Source organism: Amblyomma maculatum, chromosome 8 (genome assembly GCF_055883805.1).
Source record: "Amblyomma maculatum isolate TAMU_Amacu chromosome 8, ASM5588380v1, whole genome shotgun sequence".
NCBI classification, from domain to species: Eukaryota; Metazoa; Arthropoda; class Arachnida; order Ixodida; family Ixodidae; genus Amblyomma; species Amblyomma maculatum.
In genome coordinates, this window is record NC_139351.1 from 98,113,859 (window position 1) to 98,134,756 (window position 20,898).

The window sequence follows — 20,898 nt, forward strand, 5'->3', positions numbered from 1 at the left end:
CTTAGCGACTAAATGTTTTTTGTTCTGTGCGAAGAAATTTTGTACAAATAAGATATTTAACGCTCATTGAAATTACCCGTTATTTTTAATTTTTACTATTTGTTCATTATAATTTTAATAGCATTAAAACATGGTTTATTTTGTAATAATGTAATATAGACAAAGCTTTGCAAAGTGGCCTCTAGACAGCGACTCAACAAAAACGCCTTGCTTTGAGCGAGCATATTGGTAGGCCCGTAGTGCTCCTACTAATATTTTGTACTATGCCACGCACAAAAAGTAAAACAGGAAGAGCAGCAAGCAAGGAAGTAAACCCGTAAACCAGCAGTCAAGCCCATGAGGACAGTGCTCCTGGGTCGATATTGGAGCTGCAGTCGACAGATTTTGAGGAACGCAAGCAGGCAAGTTGCCCGCATATTATGGGCGGTCGGCGTTTCGAAAGCTCTGTCACCGGCTCCTTTGCGTAGATTGATCAGATATCATATTGACTAGGCGTCATTGCTTCCTTCCTTCTCCTGCTCAGGTTCAGAAAGCAGCCGCTGCTGCCCACCGTTCGAACGTTTGCCGCCGCGATGAGTGGTGAGGCTGCACGTGTCGACGCCGTCGCCGGCCGGGGCTACGTGGTTCGACGCGGAGCCAGCGGCGCGGCGGTAACCTACCGCCCGTTCAACAACGCCGAGCACGGGCTCGAGCCGGAGTTCCGGCTCCTGGGCTTGGCTGACATGAAGGGATGAGGCTGCAAGGTTCCCCAGGGAGTGCTCAACAAGCTGCTCAATTCGCTGAGGGGAGACGGCGAAGCACAGCAGACCGTGTCGCACCACCCTGAGGGAACCCAGATCGGTGCGCGGAGGTTTTGAAGCTGCATATTTTAGTTTGCGTATTTATCATGCGCACGATTCCTTTGTTGTCATCTTTTCCTGATTATTCAGGCATAATAACAGCGTGCTCAGACAACAGTTAGGTCATTTTTCAATGAGGCTTTGATGATACGACGCTTTGTAAGGACAAGTTTTATCGTGATCTGGATTGTACATGCAGGTACAAACGTGCTTGGTTGCTCGGTTGCAGGCGTCTTTCAATTTTACGGTTTCATAAGGTTAGAACTGCTAACTGTTCGATGTGTTGCTAGAGCTGTGCAAGGCTGAGAATAGTGCACTAAATTGAAACGTTGCCATTTTTGAAGTTACGATGTAGAGAAGCTTTGTTATTACGCCAGAATTTAAATAAATGTACTAGGTGATCCAGGATATATTTACTGATCTGATGTTCTGTGATGCTGCAAGTGTGTAGACGCCCCAATTTCAAATTCTTACTCAAGCGTGCTGTGGGTGTTAGCTGTTGATCAGCCACTGTTGAGAAAATTCTTCTGGCATACGAGAGAGTGAGGTACAGCTTCAATATCCTATAAAAAATGTCAGAGAGAAACAATGCCTTTCAGTGATCTAAATTTGACAGTGAGGTGTTATTGGCATTCACAAACATGAAGCAGATTTTAATTTCACAAGCTGAACAAAGATGTGCAAGTAGTTAAGGGTTTTTCCAACAATGCATGCCTATTGCCAGCTGAATAAATTCACAATGTTCTCTGCAGTTTAGCAGATTGTACATACATCTGTAGTTCTGTGATATGTTCACTTTGATTCATCTTTTTTGGAGGGATTTAAATAATGTCTTGTTTCAATAAAAATATAGTGTTGCATTAAAAAATTTTAAATTGGAGTTGAATGTCCCAAAGCTGCACATGGGCTGCTAGCGACACCTTAGTAGAGAGCTTCGGATTAATTTAGACCACACGGGGTTACTTGAAATGTGCTTATATTACACAGCACACCTTATCTTGCCTTGTGCATTTTTCTGTGGCATTGATCCTCAGATCTGGCACAGTAGTGAGCACCCTAGCCTCACATTCTCATAAGGGCAGCAAGGTTGACACCGATGGCATGGTGGCAATTTAGCACCGCTGAAGACATGTTTTGTGGCATAGACATTTGAGAACTTTATTCAAAAGCTACTTGTGCCAACCTAAATAATCTTTCTTTCTTTCTTTTTTTTTTTTTTTTTTTCAGACATTGGCATGGATTCCAGCGTAGTGCCCCTTGGAGATTCTGGTTATTCTCTGGTTCAAACTATTGATTACTTCTACCCATCTGTTGAAGACCCATACATAGCTGTAAGTGTTAAACAACATATAAAGATGCTGCAGTAATGCTCTGAAATAGTCTAATATAAGAATGTGCTTTTTAACATGTTACTAACATCAATTTGAGTTCATTTGTTGCTTAAGTTAAGCATTCCAGAACTATAAAATGATCTTCTTGTATAAATAAATATGAATTCATAGTGTAATGCCAAGTGATAAACAAAACATGGCAATAATGAACTCTATACAGTTGGCGACCGATTTTTCGGACTCTCAATGGACCGCGAAAATGTCTGAAAAATCGGGCAGTCTGACAAAACAAATGTGCATCAAAAAAGCTCAATTTATTGCCTATTATTGACTTTGAGGCCAGAAAAAGTCCTGCACCATGCTCCGCTTCCGTGCTAACAGGTTCGCCTGAATATCGGCGAGAGTCGGTAGTGTCGCCGCGAACCGACAAAAGGGTTGCGACCACTTGCATCAGCTCAGCATGTGTTGGCTGCGCTGCTGCAGGTGAGTCATTGTTGTCGTCGCTCTCAGACTCCGTAACCACTTGGCGATAATTTCTGCATCTGTGAGCCTAGCACACAGTTCCAACTCGTGGTCCACGTCTGTGAACTCTGAAAACGAGACGGTTGATCGAATTTCGACACCTGCAGTGTGAAGGTCATCAATGAGCTGCTCGCTGACTGACAGCTGTTCGAAGACACTGTCTTCGTCCAAGGCAGCTAACTTGTCATTCAGCACAAATCCCGCGTGGTGGAAGCAATTGCGCAGCGTTGTGGGTGCCACCGACTTCCACTCATCGGTGAACATACTAAGTGCTCCAAGCAAATCGACAGAGTAGGTTTTCCCACTGTCGAGGCACACCACCACCACCAACCACTGGATCACACTGTTTTAAGTTCAGTGACAAAGCGGTCCCATGTCGTCAGCGTGTCCTCATGGTTTTCAAACCAGACTAGGGCGGAGTCGGTCAGGAAGAAAACGACATTGTCGAGCTGAGTGGCGAAGTCCCAGCGGTTGTAACGGCTCAGCCGTTGGTAGTGGCGGAGCCTGTCGTCAACGTCCTCGCCCGGTGCGCTAGCGATAGGACGAGGTTCTCGGTAAGGTTGATAAAGGCCAGAACTCGCCTGATTTGAAGAGGCAAGAAGTACTGGGCTAGGCTCAGTCGGTGGCGGCTTTGTAACGATCAGTGGTGGGAGTCCAGCAAGGCGGCGGCTACGACGAGGCTCCAGGGGTGTGGCAATGGCAAAATGCCGCGGGGTCGAAACCGCATTCTCCACCAAAAGTGTAACACTCTTGATGTCCCTACTTAACACAATGTTACTGAGCCCAAGGAATTATGCACACGAAACAAGCGGCACTTCAATTCCCCCACCCTTCTTCTTCGTCCACCTACTCCCGAGTTCCTCATCTTCATTATTCATCTGGGTTGTAACAATATTACACCGCCCATTTTCTTTTTCATGGTTCACGGTGTGGTCCATAGTTGGTCCATAGCTAAGGTTGAGCCTTTTTCGTTAGTCTTCCTTTCCATAGTTTGCTGGTTTGCCCTGAATTTAAATTTAACCCTTTTTATTAGTCTCCATGTTTGTGCCCCACGGGATAGTGCTATTAAGGTGCAGCTGTATGGGATTTGCATCACAATTTGGACGCCTGTTTTCTGTTTTGAACTGAAAAATGCTGCTTTAATTTGAGGAACGAACCCATTAAAAATCTTGAGAAAAAAGTGAGGTCCTTAGTTGAGTGAATTAGTATGCTTTATTTGTTTGCTTTTCAAAAAATGATAACACTGCCAAACTTTTGCCATAACCAGACTTTTTAAATACTAGGTTCTTGAATATTGACTAGTCTGGATAACCGGTCACTTGCTGTGATCATATTGCACTCACAGTTGGGCAATAAATGTACTTGCCATTCTACACAAGCCTTACCTGGTTTTTGTAGAGGTGTACTTGCGTCTTTATGCCTTAGGTTTTGTATTACAGCCTACGGTTTATAGGGCTCAGTTTCTCATATAATGCATGCTTACCATCGTTCAAGGTGTGCTCCAAAAACCATATTGAATGGGATATTGATTGCCTTTTAATTTTAATTGCCAAACGCATGGTGGCTGGTCAAACAGTCAGTAACATAGGGAGTAGTGGAAATGCTCTAAAGGTGCGATAAATATAAAATGAAAATGCACAGGGCCTACAGGTTATGAGTATATACAAATGATTCATTGTGTAAAGTGTGAAAGAATGACTCAAAAAGACGAACGTGCGTAGGACCTAAAAGAATAGTTTCAATTTGATTTGATCATATATGATCATAACAAGCTATGATTAGAGCTTCTAGTAGTATGCTTGTGTGCTGTCTCACAGTCGCCCATCATAACCGCTTTTTGTCCTTGCTGAGTATAGAATAAAGTCAACATCAAGGTTACCTCTCTGCTTTTACATGCATACACTTTTTTCACCATGAATTCTGCTGTCACACTTGTGGTGGTACTAATATACTGAAGGCGGCTGGCCTCAGGTTGGCGTCATGCTGGCACCATGTGTACACTATATATTCTTTTTTTGTTTGTTGCAGGGCAAGATAGCATGTGCCAACGTGCTGTCTGATCTCTATGCACTTGGTGTGACCCGCTGTGATAACATGCTGATGGTGATGGCGGTCAGCACCAAGCTCACTGAAAAACAGAGGGACATTGTTGTGCCTCTTCTCATCAAGGGAATCAAGGTAAGACGATCGGGCTTTCTTGCAACAAAACCTGAGGTGTTTGCATTGATGTTACTCGTTGCGTGGAAGCAGCGGATTCCTGTAAAACCCAAACTGAGTGGAGGGGCAATAGTTACTACGTTCGGTCTCAAAATTTTAATGCAGGCAGAGTTTTTTTTTTTTTTTTTTTTTAACTTGTGCTGCTTAACTCGGTTGAGGGATTACTTGACCTTACAGATCTACAAAAGTTGTTCACACCATGAAGGGGCTCAAGTGGGCAGATGTTTGAAATTTCAAATAATAATGGAGCAAGTTTGTTATCCTGTTCATATTTGATTAACGAGGTAAAAAAGTAACTGGTATTGTAGATTTTTTAAAATAATAGAAAGTTACCGATGGCAACTAACTTTCATAAATCTGACCCCAAAAATTGAGCGTAAAGCACTCGGGAAACAATGCAGCAGTATCTTCGTCGCTTTCTGCTTCGTCTTCTATTGCACGGACTGGTCGAATTTGGCTGCTGGTAAGCTTGACCTCATGTGAAATTTCGGCAGTAGGCTTTCCCATATATCACAAATGATGCGAGAGCAAAACTACTGACCACCTACTGTGAACAATCACTGCACGAGATCTAATTTGTTTTTGTTTGAGCCTTCCTTAGCGATGTTTACACGAAGCTCCTAGATCTGTGCTGTTCGTCTTGCTGCTTTCCCAACTATTTCAGAGAGAGTTCTGCCATCTTGTTTCTGTCAAGTGTGAAATGTGGGAAGCTGACTCGCAGAATTTCACATAGGGCTCCCGAAGGGCTAGGAAGTTGAGGTATCGATGGCGGGGTAAAAATTATGCAAGTGGGTTATGTAAAAATCTCATCTTTTACAACGCGTGCATTGTAAGATGTTCATCTCTGAGTTGTGGGACAGTCCTTGCTGCTAGACCAAAAAAATAGCAGGCTGCATAGATTAGAGTTCAGACCTTTGCTACCAGTTCGTGACGACGCCAGCTGTCAACTACGCATTTGGTAGGGATCAAAACGCAGCTGCTCATTGCTTTCAGGTGCTGATGGGCACATCACTAGTCATTAAAGAAGTCTCACTCTTTTGACATCAATGTGTCCGTGTTCCTCTAGCATGTTCAAACTGTGTTTATCAGGGAATTTTAACCATCTGGACTATGTAGTCTTTTCTGGGGACTTCACAATACAGGAGGCTTGAGGTGGGGGCAGTTGATAACTGTCCCTAACATTCCCTCTGGCCTCTTGAAGTCCAAATTATAAAGTCGTGACAATTGTGGATTGGGTTTCATTTGGTCGCAACTTTTCTATGACCACATTGCAAGTCAAACTGTTACATTGTCTAACCAAGCTGTGTACATCAGTAGAGTTTTCTTAAATCTTGGTTGTAAATGCCAAGCACCATTTTAAAGGTATTTTGTAGGAAGTGGAAGTGTGCAAATATTGAAATTTCCAAATGTGAATCGAATACTATCGAATATCTCATGAGTAAAAAAAGAAAAATTAAAATAGCAAATTTTGCCTTATTTCAGAATTCATATACTGTTTTCATATCAAATTGCACTAGAATTGTGCAAGAATTGCACAGAAGTGTATACTCTACTGAAAAATTCAATGTTAATTTTATACAGGATTCCGTATACCAATTTTCTTTTTTTTGTACAGGAAGGATCTGCATGCAACCAGGTAGAGCTGTCAGATGCAGTGAACTCCCATTCATTTCACCTTCAAGGGGGCACTAACCGAAGGCTCCAATTATCGAATAGGCCTGAAAAAGACTGGCGAAAATCATTTGCATCATAGTCATTTTATCTGACGAACACCTGCACGAGGGTTGTCTGCTTTTGAGGTGAAACCGAAGTGAGAAGACGTTTTTTCTTGATTTGTCGAGTTTTTGTGCACACTGTCGGGAAGGCCCGCTTCACAAAGCTTCCCCATCGCGTTTGTTTTGAGGATGCTTCACTGCAGAGTCCACGCAGTCGAGCTCTACAGTGAAGTGCGCAGTGTAGGGAAAGTGCGGTGAATTTGGAAATTGTTTGTGTATTCGGTAATTTTTGAATATTCGGAAAATCACGAATGTCAGTTTTTCGAATAGGAATCGAATGTTTGTTGTTTGATTTGATATTCAAAGGCATTTATGTTTGCATTCATATTCAAAAGTTTCGATATTCATACGATCCTTGTTTTAAACTGCTTCACTGCCAGAGTTTTTTCCCTTGATGCCGAAGCTATAGGCTTGGTGCAGCTATATTGAACGGCATTTGTGTGTCTCCAGGACTTGGCTGAAGAAGCGGGCACCAGGGTCACGGGAGGGCAGACTGTACTCAATCCTTGGCCTATGATTGGTGGCGTCGCATCAGCAGTCTGCAGCGAGTCTGAAATCATCTCGTGAGTACAGCCACCATCTTCTTTATTTCTTTCCTTCTTCAGTGAATTAGGTACTATATTATGCGCTGTTTTCGTTGACATTGGTGCTCAGGAAGTAAAAACATACGAGGTTTTTGATGCTCTGCCTGTTGGCCACTGTGCATGACTAATTTTTCCAAAGTGAGTGCAGTTTTTAAAAGCTGCCTGCTTCCTATACAGGCCAGACAATGCACAGCCTGGAGATGTGCTGGTCCTGACCAAGCCCCTGGGCACCCAGGTGGCTGTGAATGCTCACCAGTGGCTGGAGAAGCCAGAGCGCCGGGCACAGCTGGACAAGGCTGGCATCAGCGAAGAAGACGTGCGCAGGGTCTACTTTCGTGCTATGGACTGTATGGCACGCCTCAACCTCACCGGTCAGTGCTCACCTGTTTGTGCAACTGCAGCTGCTTGTTTAATTATTGATGCACTTATGAATGGTAACCTTAACGATGTTTTCCTTACACACTGTAGAGAGGAAACATACAGCAGCCTAAGAAGAGCGGACAAATACCAAAATACAAAGAAGGTGAACACAGGACAGTGGTAAGCGGAGTAATGTTAGGTCTCATGATGAAAGCAGCTTCAGCTACAGCAATCATAGTTGAAATACTGCAGTGGGATATGGTTAAGCATTGAAAGCGAACAGCGGAAGACTTGGTTTTAAAGAAAAAGAAGGTGCTCAATGAACTAGACTATGTAGTTAAGAGCTGCACATTTTAGATTCTGCACAATACTGTGCAAAAGCAAAGGACTTCGTGACATGTAAATGCACCAGGAAATGTATACTGGAGGATAATTGAGTGAAGAAGAATGGAAAGACAAGGCAGGAAAAAAAGGATTGAAAATATATAAAGAGTAAAGCAAGAGGTAAATGGTGGATTTAAGAATTTTGTGACGCAGTCACAGTCTGAACAAGAGGCATGAGGGGAGACGTGAGACATTGAAACATTGGCTAGCAGATGTTCATTGTGTTAGGAAGCATGTCATCTTTGCAGCTATCTTTTATCTTTGCAGCTATCTTTTTACTGCCGTAATCAGTTGTTATACAAATTAAAGGGACACTAAAGTGAAAAATGCAAAATATCGTATGAAATTTATACGGATTATGTATATTGGTTTATTGGGCAAGATAAATCTGCACGAAACTAGGCAGAACTGTTGCACAGGCTTACAGGCTGTCTCGGTATTATTTGCCAGCCCTGGTTGCTTGAAAAGAAGAAAGCTGGAAAAAGAGCTATAAAACGTGGCCCGGAAACTTCGTAAAAAGAAAACAAGCAAAGACTTTGCTCCAAGCAGATGTGGTGGCTCGGTCCTTTGCATGCTTTAGTAAAGTTTCAGTATTGATGCTTGAATAATCATATAAGCCAGCTTTCAGATGCAGTGTTCCCCTATTCGAGTTAGACGTCTCGGAAACCCTCATTCAAGAAATAAAGCATGGAACAGTCAGAAAAATGCCTAAAAATCACCAGAAAGCCTCGAGGCCTGCCTGTTGTTTTCTAGGCATCCAACAAAGTCTGAAAGTTATGCCTGCGTATTTGCAATCCAGGAAAGCATGGATGTGGATGAAATTAAGAAAATTGATAGGTGAATAGTAAATGATAAGCACACACATTTGGTTGCGCACATCATAGATCTAGTGTAAGCGATGTGGGTCCTAGTGTGAAGAAACAAAATAAGGGTTCAGAAAAGAAGGCACGGATTAGTGTGGAAGCCTACCACATAGTGAAATGGGCAGTGAGTGCTTCAGTATCCTCTGTACCTCTTGTCTATGGCTGAGATTGTCTGGAAGCATGTAACTGCTAAAAATATGAAAAGACAAGCTGATTTTGTGAGCCATGCTGAACCTTTGTTATGCATATTTTTCATCTTTTTGCCTCTCTGTGTACATGCATGTGTCTGCATGTTGTTTGTGTGATTACCTGTGTTGCACATAACTTTAGAAATTATGCATGAACTTGCCTAAGAAGTTTTAATTAGTAGCTTATGAACCTTAAAACCCAGTACAACACAATAAAATAAAGGCACCTTAAAGGAATCTTATCAAGTGCTGACAGTGTTGAAACAAAAACTGAATAGCCACAACCTGTACATCCTAATAGTATGAACAGATAGTGAACCCAGGCTAAAATCATGATTATCTAATGAAATCAAGACCAATAATATTATAATGCCAAGCACAAGGGAGAAGGCATCATGACAAAGATGGGAACAGGTCGGTTTCTTCTTTTACTTCTAGAAGAGTTTTTTTCGGCATTGATAATCCAGTGACCAACCATAAAAATAATATTGGTCGCTTGATTACGACCTCACAGGGTGTGCTGGTGATATGAGCTATCTTACTTATTGCAAATGCAGTTATGCTTGTATTAATAGTACTTCACTGTCCCCATGCAGTAAGGCTACAATAAAACAATTACCAGATTTTTGATGAGCTATGGTTTTCATTTTGATTACAGCATGTCTTTACCTGACAAGCTGCATTAGTTTACCAGCTGAATAGCATAACATTAATATTAATTTTTCAGCTGTGTTTGTTGTGCAGAACTTCACTATTAATATTAATAATAGTAATTAGTATTACATTAATTAATAAATAAATAATATTAGTAATATTAAGACAGTGAATCTCTTTTGCCCTTGTTGTTTCAGGAGCTCGGCTGATGCACAAGCACGGCTGCCACGGTGCTACCGACGTGACGGGGTTCGGTCTTCTTGGTCACGCCCAAAACTTGGTGCAGGTACAGCAGCGGTCGGTGGGCTTTGTGATCCACACGTTGCCCATCATTGCCAAGGTTCCAGCCCTCCTAGCCGCCACGGGCACCTCCTTCAAACTCATGCAGGGCTACTCGGCCGAGACTTCTGGTGAGGCGCTGACCAATGCACACTGTCAAAATCTTAGTTGTGTATTGCAAAATTCCATTTTGACGTGTTCAGCCGATTTTTAAGAGCAGAAATAGCGCAGCCTTATAAATGTGCGCTTCCATAAAGTGCTAAAGTGTACAAATATATTTCAAGTTTTACGGATATGATGGTGTTTCTCCGAAATCCTCCATTGTTATCATTATTATTTTTTGAAAAGGTGTTTAAGGCGGCCTCTATTTACAGCGGCAGGAATGTTTAAATTCTTCGAAGCGAGTACAAAGAACTTGCGGTAATTTGCGGGAAGCCTCTCACCTGTTAACTCATAAGGTAATTTATGTGAAAATGACGCACGCTTTGATTTGATAGCCAAAGGTCATTGAGAATTAAGCTTTTCCTCAGCTCATAAGCCCAAACAGTTAGCTTGCTGTAGGCATCTGAAGGAAAGTAGAGAAAAAAAAGAAATTGCCATATTTGTAATTTTGTAAAAAGCTTCCTGGAGCAGATGGCACAAGAAAAAAGAAAACCTCATCATGTTTGTGCAAATTCGATCTATATTGCTTTTGACAGGCCTTATTATGATGAATCAACATCATAGATGCCTTTCGGCATGCTACTGTCATAGCTGCAGTACATTATGTGCAAGCGTGCTTGGAGTGGATGATGGAAAGTGTGACGAGCAGAATTTCATTTATTACCAGATTTTACCTTTCAGCAGCATTCAGACGATCAGATCAGTCATGTTCCCATCATTCTAAAGTTAAACCTTGATGTAATAAAGTTGGAAAATTCGGCACTTTACTTTTTTACATCGAAATGTCATTGGATTGAAAATTGTCCCCCAGCATGCAAAGAAACTGCCAAAATGTGTTGTGAAATCTCGTTGATACGATTCGGCTAAATACGCTTTTCGGCATAATACGTTTTTTTTTTCGTTCCCGGCCGATGCCCTATAGAGGTAATGCATTTTTGTACGGCTAATACGATCGTATTTCCACGTCGGTTTGGATAATACGATCGTGGAAACGTCTTCCGTAAATCTCGCGCAGTTTCGATTTTCGCGCCAGGAGGCAGCAAAAGTGTCCTAGCGGGATCTGACAGTAGCTGCAGTGGTCGTAACTCCCCTAGCGCTCGTGGCCGATTTTCGATGTTGGACATGACCTTTGCTAGATACATGTAGGAATCACATCTCTCCAACTATGATGATGACATCAGAGCCAGTCCTTTGCAGAGGGTGGGCAGAGCTACTGAAATTATCGCATCGAGTGAAACTACAGGCACGGCGGACTGAACATGCGACGACATGCGCTTCGTATGCTCGAGGCTTGGCCTGGCTCGGCTCGGCTCGAGTCCGGCCGTGCCTCAGCACAGCGTCTGCAGCAGTGTGGCGGCCTCTGGGAGCCATTTTCCCAAGCTCGCACAACAAAAGCGCCGAAGCGCACCGAAGGTTTTTAGCGCCATCTATCCTAAGACATAGTAATCACGGTAAAATCACGTGACCAAGGAGCAGTGATTGGCGCATGCATTGACGATGCTGTAGGCTTTGTTGGCTTTGTGTTTGCCATTTCTCGTTGCCATTTTGGTTTTCCGAGCGTTCAGCTTGCACTTCGCACTTATCGTTTTTGTTTTGGTGCCGCGTTTCACCCGTGCGCTTCACCATGTCTAGGAAGCGTAAAGCGTTATCGCTGAAAGAAAAACTTGATATTCTCTTAAAAGTCGACGACAATCCGCAGAAGAAACGTGTCGACCTGGCACGCAAACTTTGTTTGCCTGTCTCCACGCTGAACACGATCGTCGGCAAGCGAGAAGAAATTCGGAAAAACATTCAAGTCTTCGGCGCCGGCGTGAAGCAAACAAGGGGCGCCCAGCATGGCAAGATGGAAGAGGTTCTACTGGCGTGGTTCAGGGAAGTAAGGGCGGCGGGCGTGAACGTGGACGGGACAGTTGTTCGCGAGAAAGCTGATGAGATTGCACTCTCGTTGGGCATTGAAGATTTTAAAGCTTCGGGCGGGTGGCTCCATCGTTTTAAAACACGACATGGCCTGTCGTATAAAACCGTTTCCGGCGAAGGGAAGTCTGCCGACCAAGATCAGGTCTCCAACTGGCTTTCGACTCTGCCGGCGGTGATTGCTCAATACCAGCCAAGGGACGTGTTCAACGCAGATGAAGCTGGGTTGTTCATCAACCTCCAGCCCGAGAAAAGTCTCAGTATGAAAGGTGAGACGTGTCAAGGTGGAAAAAAAAAAGCAAAGAAAGAGTCACCGTATTGTTGTGCTGCAATGCTGATGGAACCGAGAAGCTCAAGCCTACCGTCATTGGCAAGTTCTGGAAGCCACGCTGCTTCTCGCGTAACCCACGCCTTCCTGTCGTTTACAAAGCGAATAGGAAGGCATGGATGACCGGAGCCCTTTTCACAGAGTTCCTCACCCATCTGGATGCCCGGATGCGTGCCGAGAACCGTAGAATTCTTCTATTTCTCGACAATTGTGCCGCGCACCCTGTCGATACTTCGTGGCTGCAAAACGTTAGAGTAATTTTCCTGCCGCCCAACTGCACCAGCCACTTGCAGCCCCTAGATGCAGGAATCATTAGAAACGTGAAATTTCACTTTAGGAGCTTGTTGGTCAGACGCTTTTTGGCCAAGATTGACCGGAAAGATGCCAGCTTGAAGGTGGATCTTCTTGGGATTCATTTTCTAGCGATGTCATGGGATCGCGTCAAACCCGACACCATCGCCAACTGCTTCAAGAAGTGTGGCTTTTTTTGTGCATCTGGCGATACGGCGGAACATGGAGCTGACAGCGCAGAGATTGACATCCCGGACTGGGGCGACCTCGATGTCGGCGTGTCTCCGGAAGAGTTTGTATCGGCGGACGACCAACTGGCGACATGCGAATTGCGCACCGTCCAAGACATCATTGCAGATGTTACCGCTGAAGAGGAGAGCGACGACGATGACAACCAAGACGCCGGAGATTGCAGCGGCGATCGTCGGCCATTAAATACTGACGGTGCACTCCAAGCTTTGGACGGGCTTCGTGGCTTTGTCGCGTCTGCGGAGCTGAGTGAGGAAACTGCTACTCGTTTCTACGAGTTCCAAAAAAGCTTTCTTCAGGACCTCGAAAAGCAAAAAGTGCAACGCAAAGTGACGGATTATTTTAACATGCTTTAATAAAAGCAAGTTCTGTGCCAAGTATGTATTATTCGCGATCTTTTGGAGTCCGTTTTAGATAATACGATTTTCGGATAATACGCTTTTATTGTCGGAGCCCGTGGGAATCGTATCAATGAGATTCTACTGTATATGAGTTAAAATGCTTAACAGTTAAACCTCTATGTAACGAACCTTCATGTAGCGAATTCCTCAATATTACAAAGTTTTTCAATTCCCCAACGCCGCCCCCATTGAAGTGAATGTATTTGAAAACGGCATGTGACGAACATGTCGCGGCAGTTGACCTTGATATAATGAACTCGAGGCACCAACTGTCTCTTAGTTAGTGCCGAATTAGGGGAAATTTGCCAGAACTCCGCACGTTTCAGGACGATAAAACACGAACTAAAGTGAGAGGAACGCCTACTATAGCAACGAGTGACCGCAGCAGATACAACACGCCATATTTCAGCGCCAACGCCGCATCTCCGCGGCAGACGCAGCAGTCTCCACTGCTTTCGCTGTTGGAACATGGCACCACTACAGTAGTTCATGCTTAAAAGCTGCCAAAAATAACAGAAAAAAGACACGGGGTAAGCAGCGCATGTCTATCGCTGCCACGCTGCTGCTCGCGGGTTCCCGCGCGTCGGCAGCGGGAACAGCGGAGCGCGCTGGCGACGCGAGGCTAAGTAGGTTTCCTTGGGCAAAGGTGGTGGGCACGCGCAGGGAGGGGGGGGGGGGGGGGGGGGGTCGCCAACGCGTGCGCTCTCCCCAGACTGATTCCTCCTCTACCCCCATTCCCCTTTCTCCGCACCCTCGTAGACGTGCTGCGCGAGCTGCGGAGGCGGAGGTGCAGGCTGCTGCCACAGTCGCGCCGCACTATCAGCGCGATCGCGAAACATCCCCTTCTGTGTCTTCAAATAATTCTGGTTTACTGTAAATACTTTCAAGGTGCTTTTCCTTACATCAATTCTTCATCTCGTTTTCGTTCTACATTGTCCTTTTGGGTCTTCGTGTGAAAACTGCATGTAACGAAAACCTGGATGTAACGAAAAATCGCAGACATTTTACAATTTCATTATAACCAGGTTTAATTGCATTACTGATGAGATTAATCAGTCGTCTTTTTTGCACTTCTTCTGTCATTAGCAAGATGTTAGACGGCGTTCGTATGCCCACAGGGACTGGATACCCTCTTGGTCTTCTGCGCTAGTGAACCGCCTGAGCACGTTGATCGCGTCGACCTCTTCGCGAGCGGTTGGGATGTTGTACTCATCCTGCATATTGGCTTCGCCGTCGCCTTTGGAGCTTCCCACCATGCCGTTCACAATAGTTTCCACCGTCACCTCCTCCTTGGCGAGGGCACAGGAGTCGCCAGATAGTCCTCCAGGTCGACTCCTTCCGGAACAGCACCGTCGCTGCGAAGACGCTGCCAACTCTCATCAAGAGCCATTTCCAGTGCACAGGCAAATTTAAGTCTGCCTCCGGGCAGGCTGCTTAGGCAGCTTTGAGACTCGCTTTGCGAAAGCAGTTTTTGAAAATCTTCTTTAGGATGGCTTTTCAGGACGTAGACAACCGTTCGAGTGCCTGCAACAAGCCCACTTTAGTAGAGCACTCGAGCCGCAGGACAAGCAGAAGCTTGTCAATGATGCGCCAGCAATATGCGCACTTTACACTGTTTATTATGCCTTGGTCCAGCAGCTGAATTAGCGAGTTGCAATTAGGTGCCAGAAACTTCACTTCAACATGAGTTTCAAGTCAACTTGGTGTGTGGAGCAATTGTCCAAGATGAGGCACACTTCGCGTCCGGCAGTCTTCATGTCCGCGTCGAAGGCTTGCAGTCAGCCACAGAAAATATCACGCATCATCCATGCCTTTCCTTTGGATGTGTACTCTATTTGCAGGTAGCGCAAATTCGTGAAGCACCGCGGCCTCTTGCATCGTCCAATGACGAGCAGCACATGCTTGCTGCTGCTGTCCATGTTAGCACAAAGCAAGACCGAGATACGAAATTTGCCATTTTCTTCTGTGACACCATTTCAATGCTAACGTACGATTCGGCAGCATCTGATGGAACAACTTCGTTTCTTCGACGTTGTAGACATTTGCTGGGTCATAGCACTTCCGTGTCTACCCAAGCAGCCAATTCTGTCGTGTCAGCTGATGTTGATTCGCCACTTAAAGGGAAGCTGCAAGGCTTTTTTGGCAATTTCCCAAGGTGCATGCATCAGAATATATGAAAGCTGTAGATTAAGCTTACGAAACGGTTACGCGCTACCATATAAAGTTACGACATAATGTACTATTAAATTTGCGACAATCCTCAAGCTTCCTCACAGCATTGCAGCAGTGTGGTGAAACTAGACAATGACGTCATTATTGGTATCATTTAGAGTTTCAACACCTTTCGTCCAATTCTCTCTGCGAGTCATCCGATGTCACCAAATGACGCCTCGCGACCTTTAACTTCATTGGCGTTGGTCTTCTTCCTCAGAGGAAACGTTTTCGCGTAGAAAATGCATCATCTCTAGAGATGACGTCATAACTGGTGTCTCCACTTGTCACCGTGTACTGCGGAGAAGCCTGAATGCCGAAATAGTTTTATTTAGCGATTGCGTCGTGAATATAAATGAGCTTGGCATGAATTAACCTTAGCCTTCACACATTCGACTACTTTAACTTAGTTGAATTCCAAAATCTCTTCAGTTTCCCTTTAAGATTTTGCTTACGATGGCATGGCAGGTTTTAAAGCGATGCAGCCACCCTTTGCTGGCCTAAAAATCATGTCCGAACAGACAGGCGAAATGCCTCGCCTTCTGTTGCAGTAATGCTCTGGTGATGGGAATGCTCTGTTCCCTAACCGACATGAACCACGCAAAAGTGGCCTTTTCCGCTTCGTCGAATACGGGAACCTGCAACCTTTTTTTTATGTGTTTGTTGCCTTCTTCAGAGATTCGAGGATAGAGTTGTGTGCCTCAAAGTCATCAAATGGGAGCTATGGGGTATGCCGAACCGGGTGGTGCCATCCTTCTTCTTTTCACCATTTTGTACGGCTTGTAGAACATCTGGACCTTGTGTTTGCCGCTCATGTTGTCTGAAATGTCAGGCACGTACACAAAAGCAGTGTAAGGCACATCGACGTTTACAATAAAGCAACACAACACTGTCAAAAAATGCAACGTGCATGCTTCGGTGGCCAGGCCTAGACTGTGTCAACTGCATAGCAGTGTACGCAGCAAGAAAACCAGCACAGCTGCATGAGCAAGGATTCAATGCTAGTGTCCTCTAGAGAACTTATTCGGTGCGATGTTAGCCAGTGTTGCCCGTGCTACGCCAGATGGCACCACAAATGGTACCTTATCATCATCATCACAACTGTCAGCCATGTGCAGCTGCGCTATGGCTTATAGTCGTACCGGAGCAATTTTTAGGGGCGTGCATTGGTGCACGTGCATTTTTCAGCCATTAAAATTCGCGGCATACTTTTATACAATTTTTCCGGTGCACCATGGGCCAGCAACGAAATTTCGTTACATTGAAAGTGCGCCAGAACTACTTCGCTCTACAGAGGCTGAAAATACATAGTGTTCTATGAGAGCAATGTTATAGAAACTGAAATACTTGGTTACATCGAAAATTTCATTACACTGAAGTTCATTACATTGAGGTTTAACTGTATTCCTACTTTATGCCTGTAAATACAATATAGTAAAACCTCGTTAATGCATACTGGCATACCAAAGTAGTTGTGGTTAAAACGTAGTTGCGAGAATTCTCCGGCTTAACCACAATTGAAACCCATCTATTGGCTAACCGCTAAAGATTTAGTGGCTCATGAAGTGCCTCCCAGATAAGCCTGCCATCGCAGCTTTGCTGGCTGGGCTGCGACGTGAAACATTTTTCACCTTTCCAGAAAGCATTATCACATGCGGACTGCCGGCTATACAACATTGTGGCCATGTTTCGACAAATGCAGTGATGTCCATGTTAATAGGGAGCCCACGAAGTGTCAGCTACATTGACGTGAACGCATTGCTGAGTAGTATTGTCGCCAGCCCCATCGCGGTAACCATCACTATCATACTCTCGCGCACGGTCGTGCTGCTCGCTCGTGACGACCTCTCACTGCGGGCCTGTGGGCGCTGTTGCGTTGTGAATGTGTTGCGGGCAGGTAGCGCGCGTTTTGTGGGAGCATCTTTTTGTGCGGGGTGCTGTGCAAAGTACAAAGCAGTTGTTGCATTAGTGTGTGTGCAAGCGGTCGGCACTATGGCGAAGCCTACTCGACTGAAGTATCGCATACTGACAGTTAAGTAAAAAGTTTATCATCACTCATTCTACTGAAAATACAACTATGAAGAGTGCACTAGCGCGTGCATGAAACTTGCTTACCCCCAGTCTCGCCATTTTTGATACTGCTGTTGTCGCCGCACGACTACCATGGCGGCAACTGAAAATGACGGAATCCTGGTCGGTAGCGCACTAATAAAATGCACGTACGTACATGTATTCGTGGAAAATTTACTGTGTCTGAATTTTTCTTATTTCAGAGTGTGAATAATGGCAAATTTGTACTGATTGGTTAAGGTGTACTACGGAATAGTGCATACTTTTCCCACGTCCAAGGCAACTGTGTATTAACGGGGTTTTACTGTACCGTCAAGAAAAGAGATAGTTGGCTCTGCAGATAAAAATGCTCAAAATTCTTTTTTTTTTTTTTTTGTGGAACTATGGAATACCAGGGGCGTTAGGTGTGTTACTGTCTGAAACTTCACAGAGTGACGACTAAGAGCAGCTTTTTCTGATGTAAATCTGATGGTTTACTGTCCGCAGTATTTTGATTAATACAGAGCCCACCATTACTGCATTCCTTATAGCCTGAATTGCTTTGGGACGTTAGGACTTCTTATTTTACTTTGGTTGGTTGTTTGGTAAAACTTTATTTGAGCCATTTAAGTGCCTTTGAGGGTGGGGAAAGGGCAGGGATATTAGCAGGATGGTGACAGGGGCCGCTGTACATGACTTTTCGGCCACAGCTACCCAAGGCCTAGCCCACAATGCGAAGCTGTACCTCCGTTTGTCAGCTTCGCAGAATAGCCCATCCGTTGCTCCTACGATTTCAACCCTTGAAAGGGATGGGAAAGAGGGGGGGGGGGGGGGGGGTGTTCTGGTTCATTAGGGAAAGTTTGGTAAATGTGAATTGAATCCTCCCTGAGGCTTGGTCATAATATGCAGTTTGCAGATTTCGTCCCCTCTATACATGAGGGAGGGTTGGAAAGAATACCAATACCATAAAGAAATGGACCATGGCAATAGTAGTTTGTAGTCGACACCATCCCAGCTGCTTGGTTTTGGTCGGGTAATAGTGAGGATGGAGGGTATGTTTGTTTTGAGTTTCTATAATGCAGAGTAATATAGTGATATGTGAGGCGATAGTCTTTTGCACTGTGTTACTTTGGTATCTTTACTCTAATTAAGTCGAGGCTTCACACACACACTATGGAATTTGACAGAGGGTGGTGGGCAGCACTGTGGGAGGGTGGAGATGTGTGAAGGCGGGGTGGGGAAGTAATTGGTGAGTGATGCTTCTTGAGGGTATCTTCGTCTTTAAATTGGATTTCATCACTTTTTTTTTTTTTCGGTTTTTCTTGGGCACCTATTCAGCGGTGGCATTATGGAGGGTGGAGCTAAGGTGGGGAGGTGTGTCAAATTGTGGAGTGTCGAGACGTCACTTTCAGAGTCTTTGCACGGAGAACGTTTTCCGTCCTAGTGCAGATAATGCTGGTATTTTTGCCAAGTGCCACTCTTAACTACTACTGCATTAAAAAGAATAGAATGGCCTACAGTTTTTTCTTTGGAGCGTGCCTCCGAACCTTCTTGACTTGAGACCTGCTAAGCTAAGCTTTTTGGTGACTCATGTTTAAAAGCATATAGAATATAATTTCAGGTAAATTTCACAGGTTGCAGCGTTGCGGTATGTACTGAAATATGTGACATTAGAGAGAGAAAAGTTTCCATTTTTTCTTCCTCAGGTGGACTGCTGATGTGCCTTCCAAAGGAGAATGCTGAAGCATATTGCAAAGAAATTGAGCAACAGGAGGGATACCCAGCATGGATCATTGGTGATGTTGTTGAAGGGGAGCGAGTAGCAAAGCTGACTGACTCTCCGCGTGTGCTTGAAGTGCCTTCAGCCGACAAGGAATCTGATTTATGGTAGCGCAGGTTCGGGGAATAGGGAGCAGGGAAAGAATTGGTTGTGTGTAGAATTTCTAGCCTTTCAAGAACTTTTGGAATGAAGAGGCTGGACTCTGATGCTTTCACTGATGGGGTACAACAAATTCTAAATTGGACTCATGGCAATAACATGCAAATGGATAAGAAATATGTGAATAAGATAAGACAAGAGACATAGGAACAAAAAGCAACACCACACTTCTCGTTCTTATATCTCCTGTCCTGTCTTATTTGCGCAGTTCTACCTTTTATCTGCAATGAACCAACCAGCCCGCAAGAGCATTCTACTCCATGCAAGTGCGATGTCGTATTCACGAGTGGTAGCAACTTTGTTTTCATGCTGCAGGCCACTGGCCTAACACGAGCTAAACGGGCTCCAAGCAAACATTTTGTGTTGTGTTTGTGATATTTTATACCTAATGAGTACACTGATATTTTCATGTTAGTCATTAGTCATAGTCCTCTACATAAGTTAGTTATGTAAAATATTTTGTATTTTATTCCATTTTGTAGCACAGATGGTTTGTTCGGTTAAGAAACTGGCTGTTGCCTAAAGAGACCTTTATGAATCTGCACTGACTAAATGTTATGGCGGTGTGGAGGATGGCTAGTCTCCTGTGGGCATCTCCCATAGCCTGTCTTTACTTAAGCCTGTTCAGCCATTTGCCATGCATTGTGAATAAAAATATTTTGCAAAAGTTCTGGCTCTTCTCTGGACTGAGAGTTTATCGTAGCAAATTATTAGAGTTCTATTCATCTGTGTACACGCATCATTATGGGCACACATTACTTAGCCCTACCAAGGGAAGTCAGTGTTCCACCTATATCTCATTGCAGAACATGAACATGGTGTCTGATCCAATGTCCAGTTCGTCTATTGGACACATCAGCAGGGCATATGGTACTTGCGCATTCCCTGCATGGTGCACATAGCAACATGCAGTAACACGGCTAACGCAATCTAGCATTAATTTGAATAATAAAGGTAACTTCAGCCAAAAGTTCACTGCATACAGTAAAACCTCGTTGACATGTTCCCAGTTCATACGGTCAGAATTGCGGTCGATAAAAATGGTTCATGGCGATTACAATATGGTATCGTGGATGACAGGTGCTAGCTATGGAAAGAGAATCATATTTTGATCTTGTTTTTTTTCATAGATGACACCACTCGTGCAGGCTGTACCAGCCTTCTTTCATGTTTTTCATCCTCATTGTCTTTGCCCTCATCCTGTTAGTGAAGGTAACAGCAAAGAGCTATGCTCTAGAGACTTGCAAGTGGGTTCTTTTATTCGCATTGTCGCTGCATTATGACATCTGACAAACCCAGTAACAACCAGTTGAGTCCATGCTCATTACGAGGGTCGAGACTTGGGGATGCTGGAACTG

At 44.4% G+C, this 20,898-nt stretch overlaps 1 protein-coding gene across 1 annotated transcript; it reads left to right on the forward strand.

The window, feature by feature from the left end:
* The first annotated feature begins 200 nt into the window (after positions 1 to 200).
* Positions 201 to 20,207, forward strand: LOC146181920 (inactive selenide, water dikinase-like protein). Its single transcript, XM_084576911.1, has 8 exons — positions 201 to 401; positions 524 to 840; positions 2,067 to 2,170; positions 4,721 to 4,870; positions 7,135 to 7,247; positions 7,446 to 7,639; positions 9,915 to 10,127; positions 19,308 to 20,207. Exons 3-8 carry the CDS (start codon positions 2,075 to 2,077, stop codon positions 19,490 to 19,492), a joined length of 951 nt encoding a protein of 316 aa, XP_084433037.1. The 5' UTR covers positions 201 to 401; positions 524 to 840; positions 2,067 to 2,074; the 3' UTR covers positions 19,493 to 20,207.
* The last annotated feature ends 691 nt before the right edge of the window (positions 20,208 to 20,898 follow it).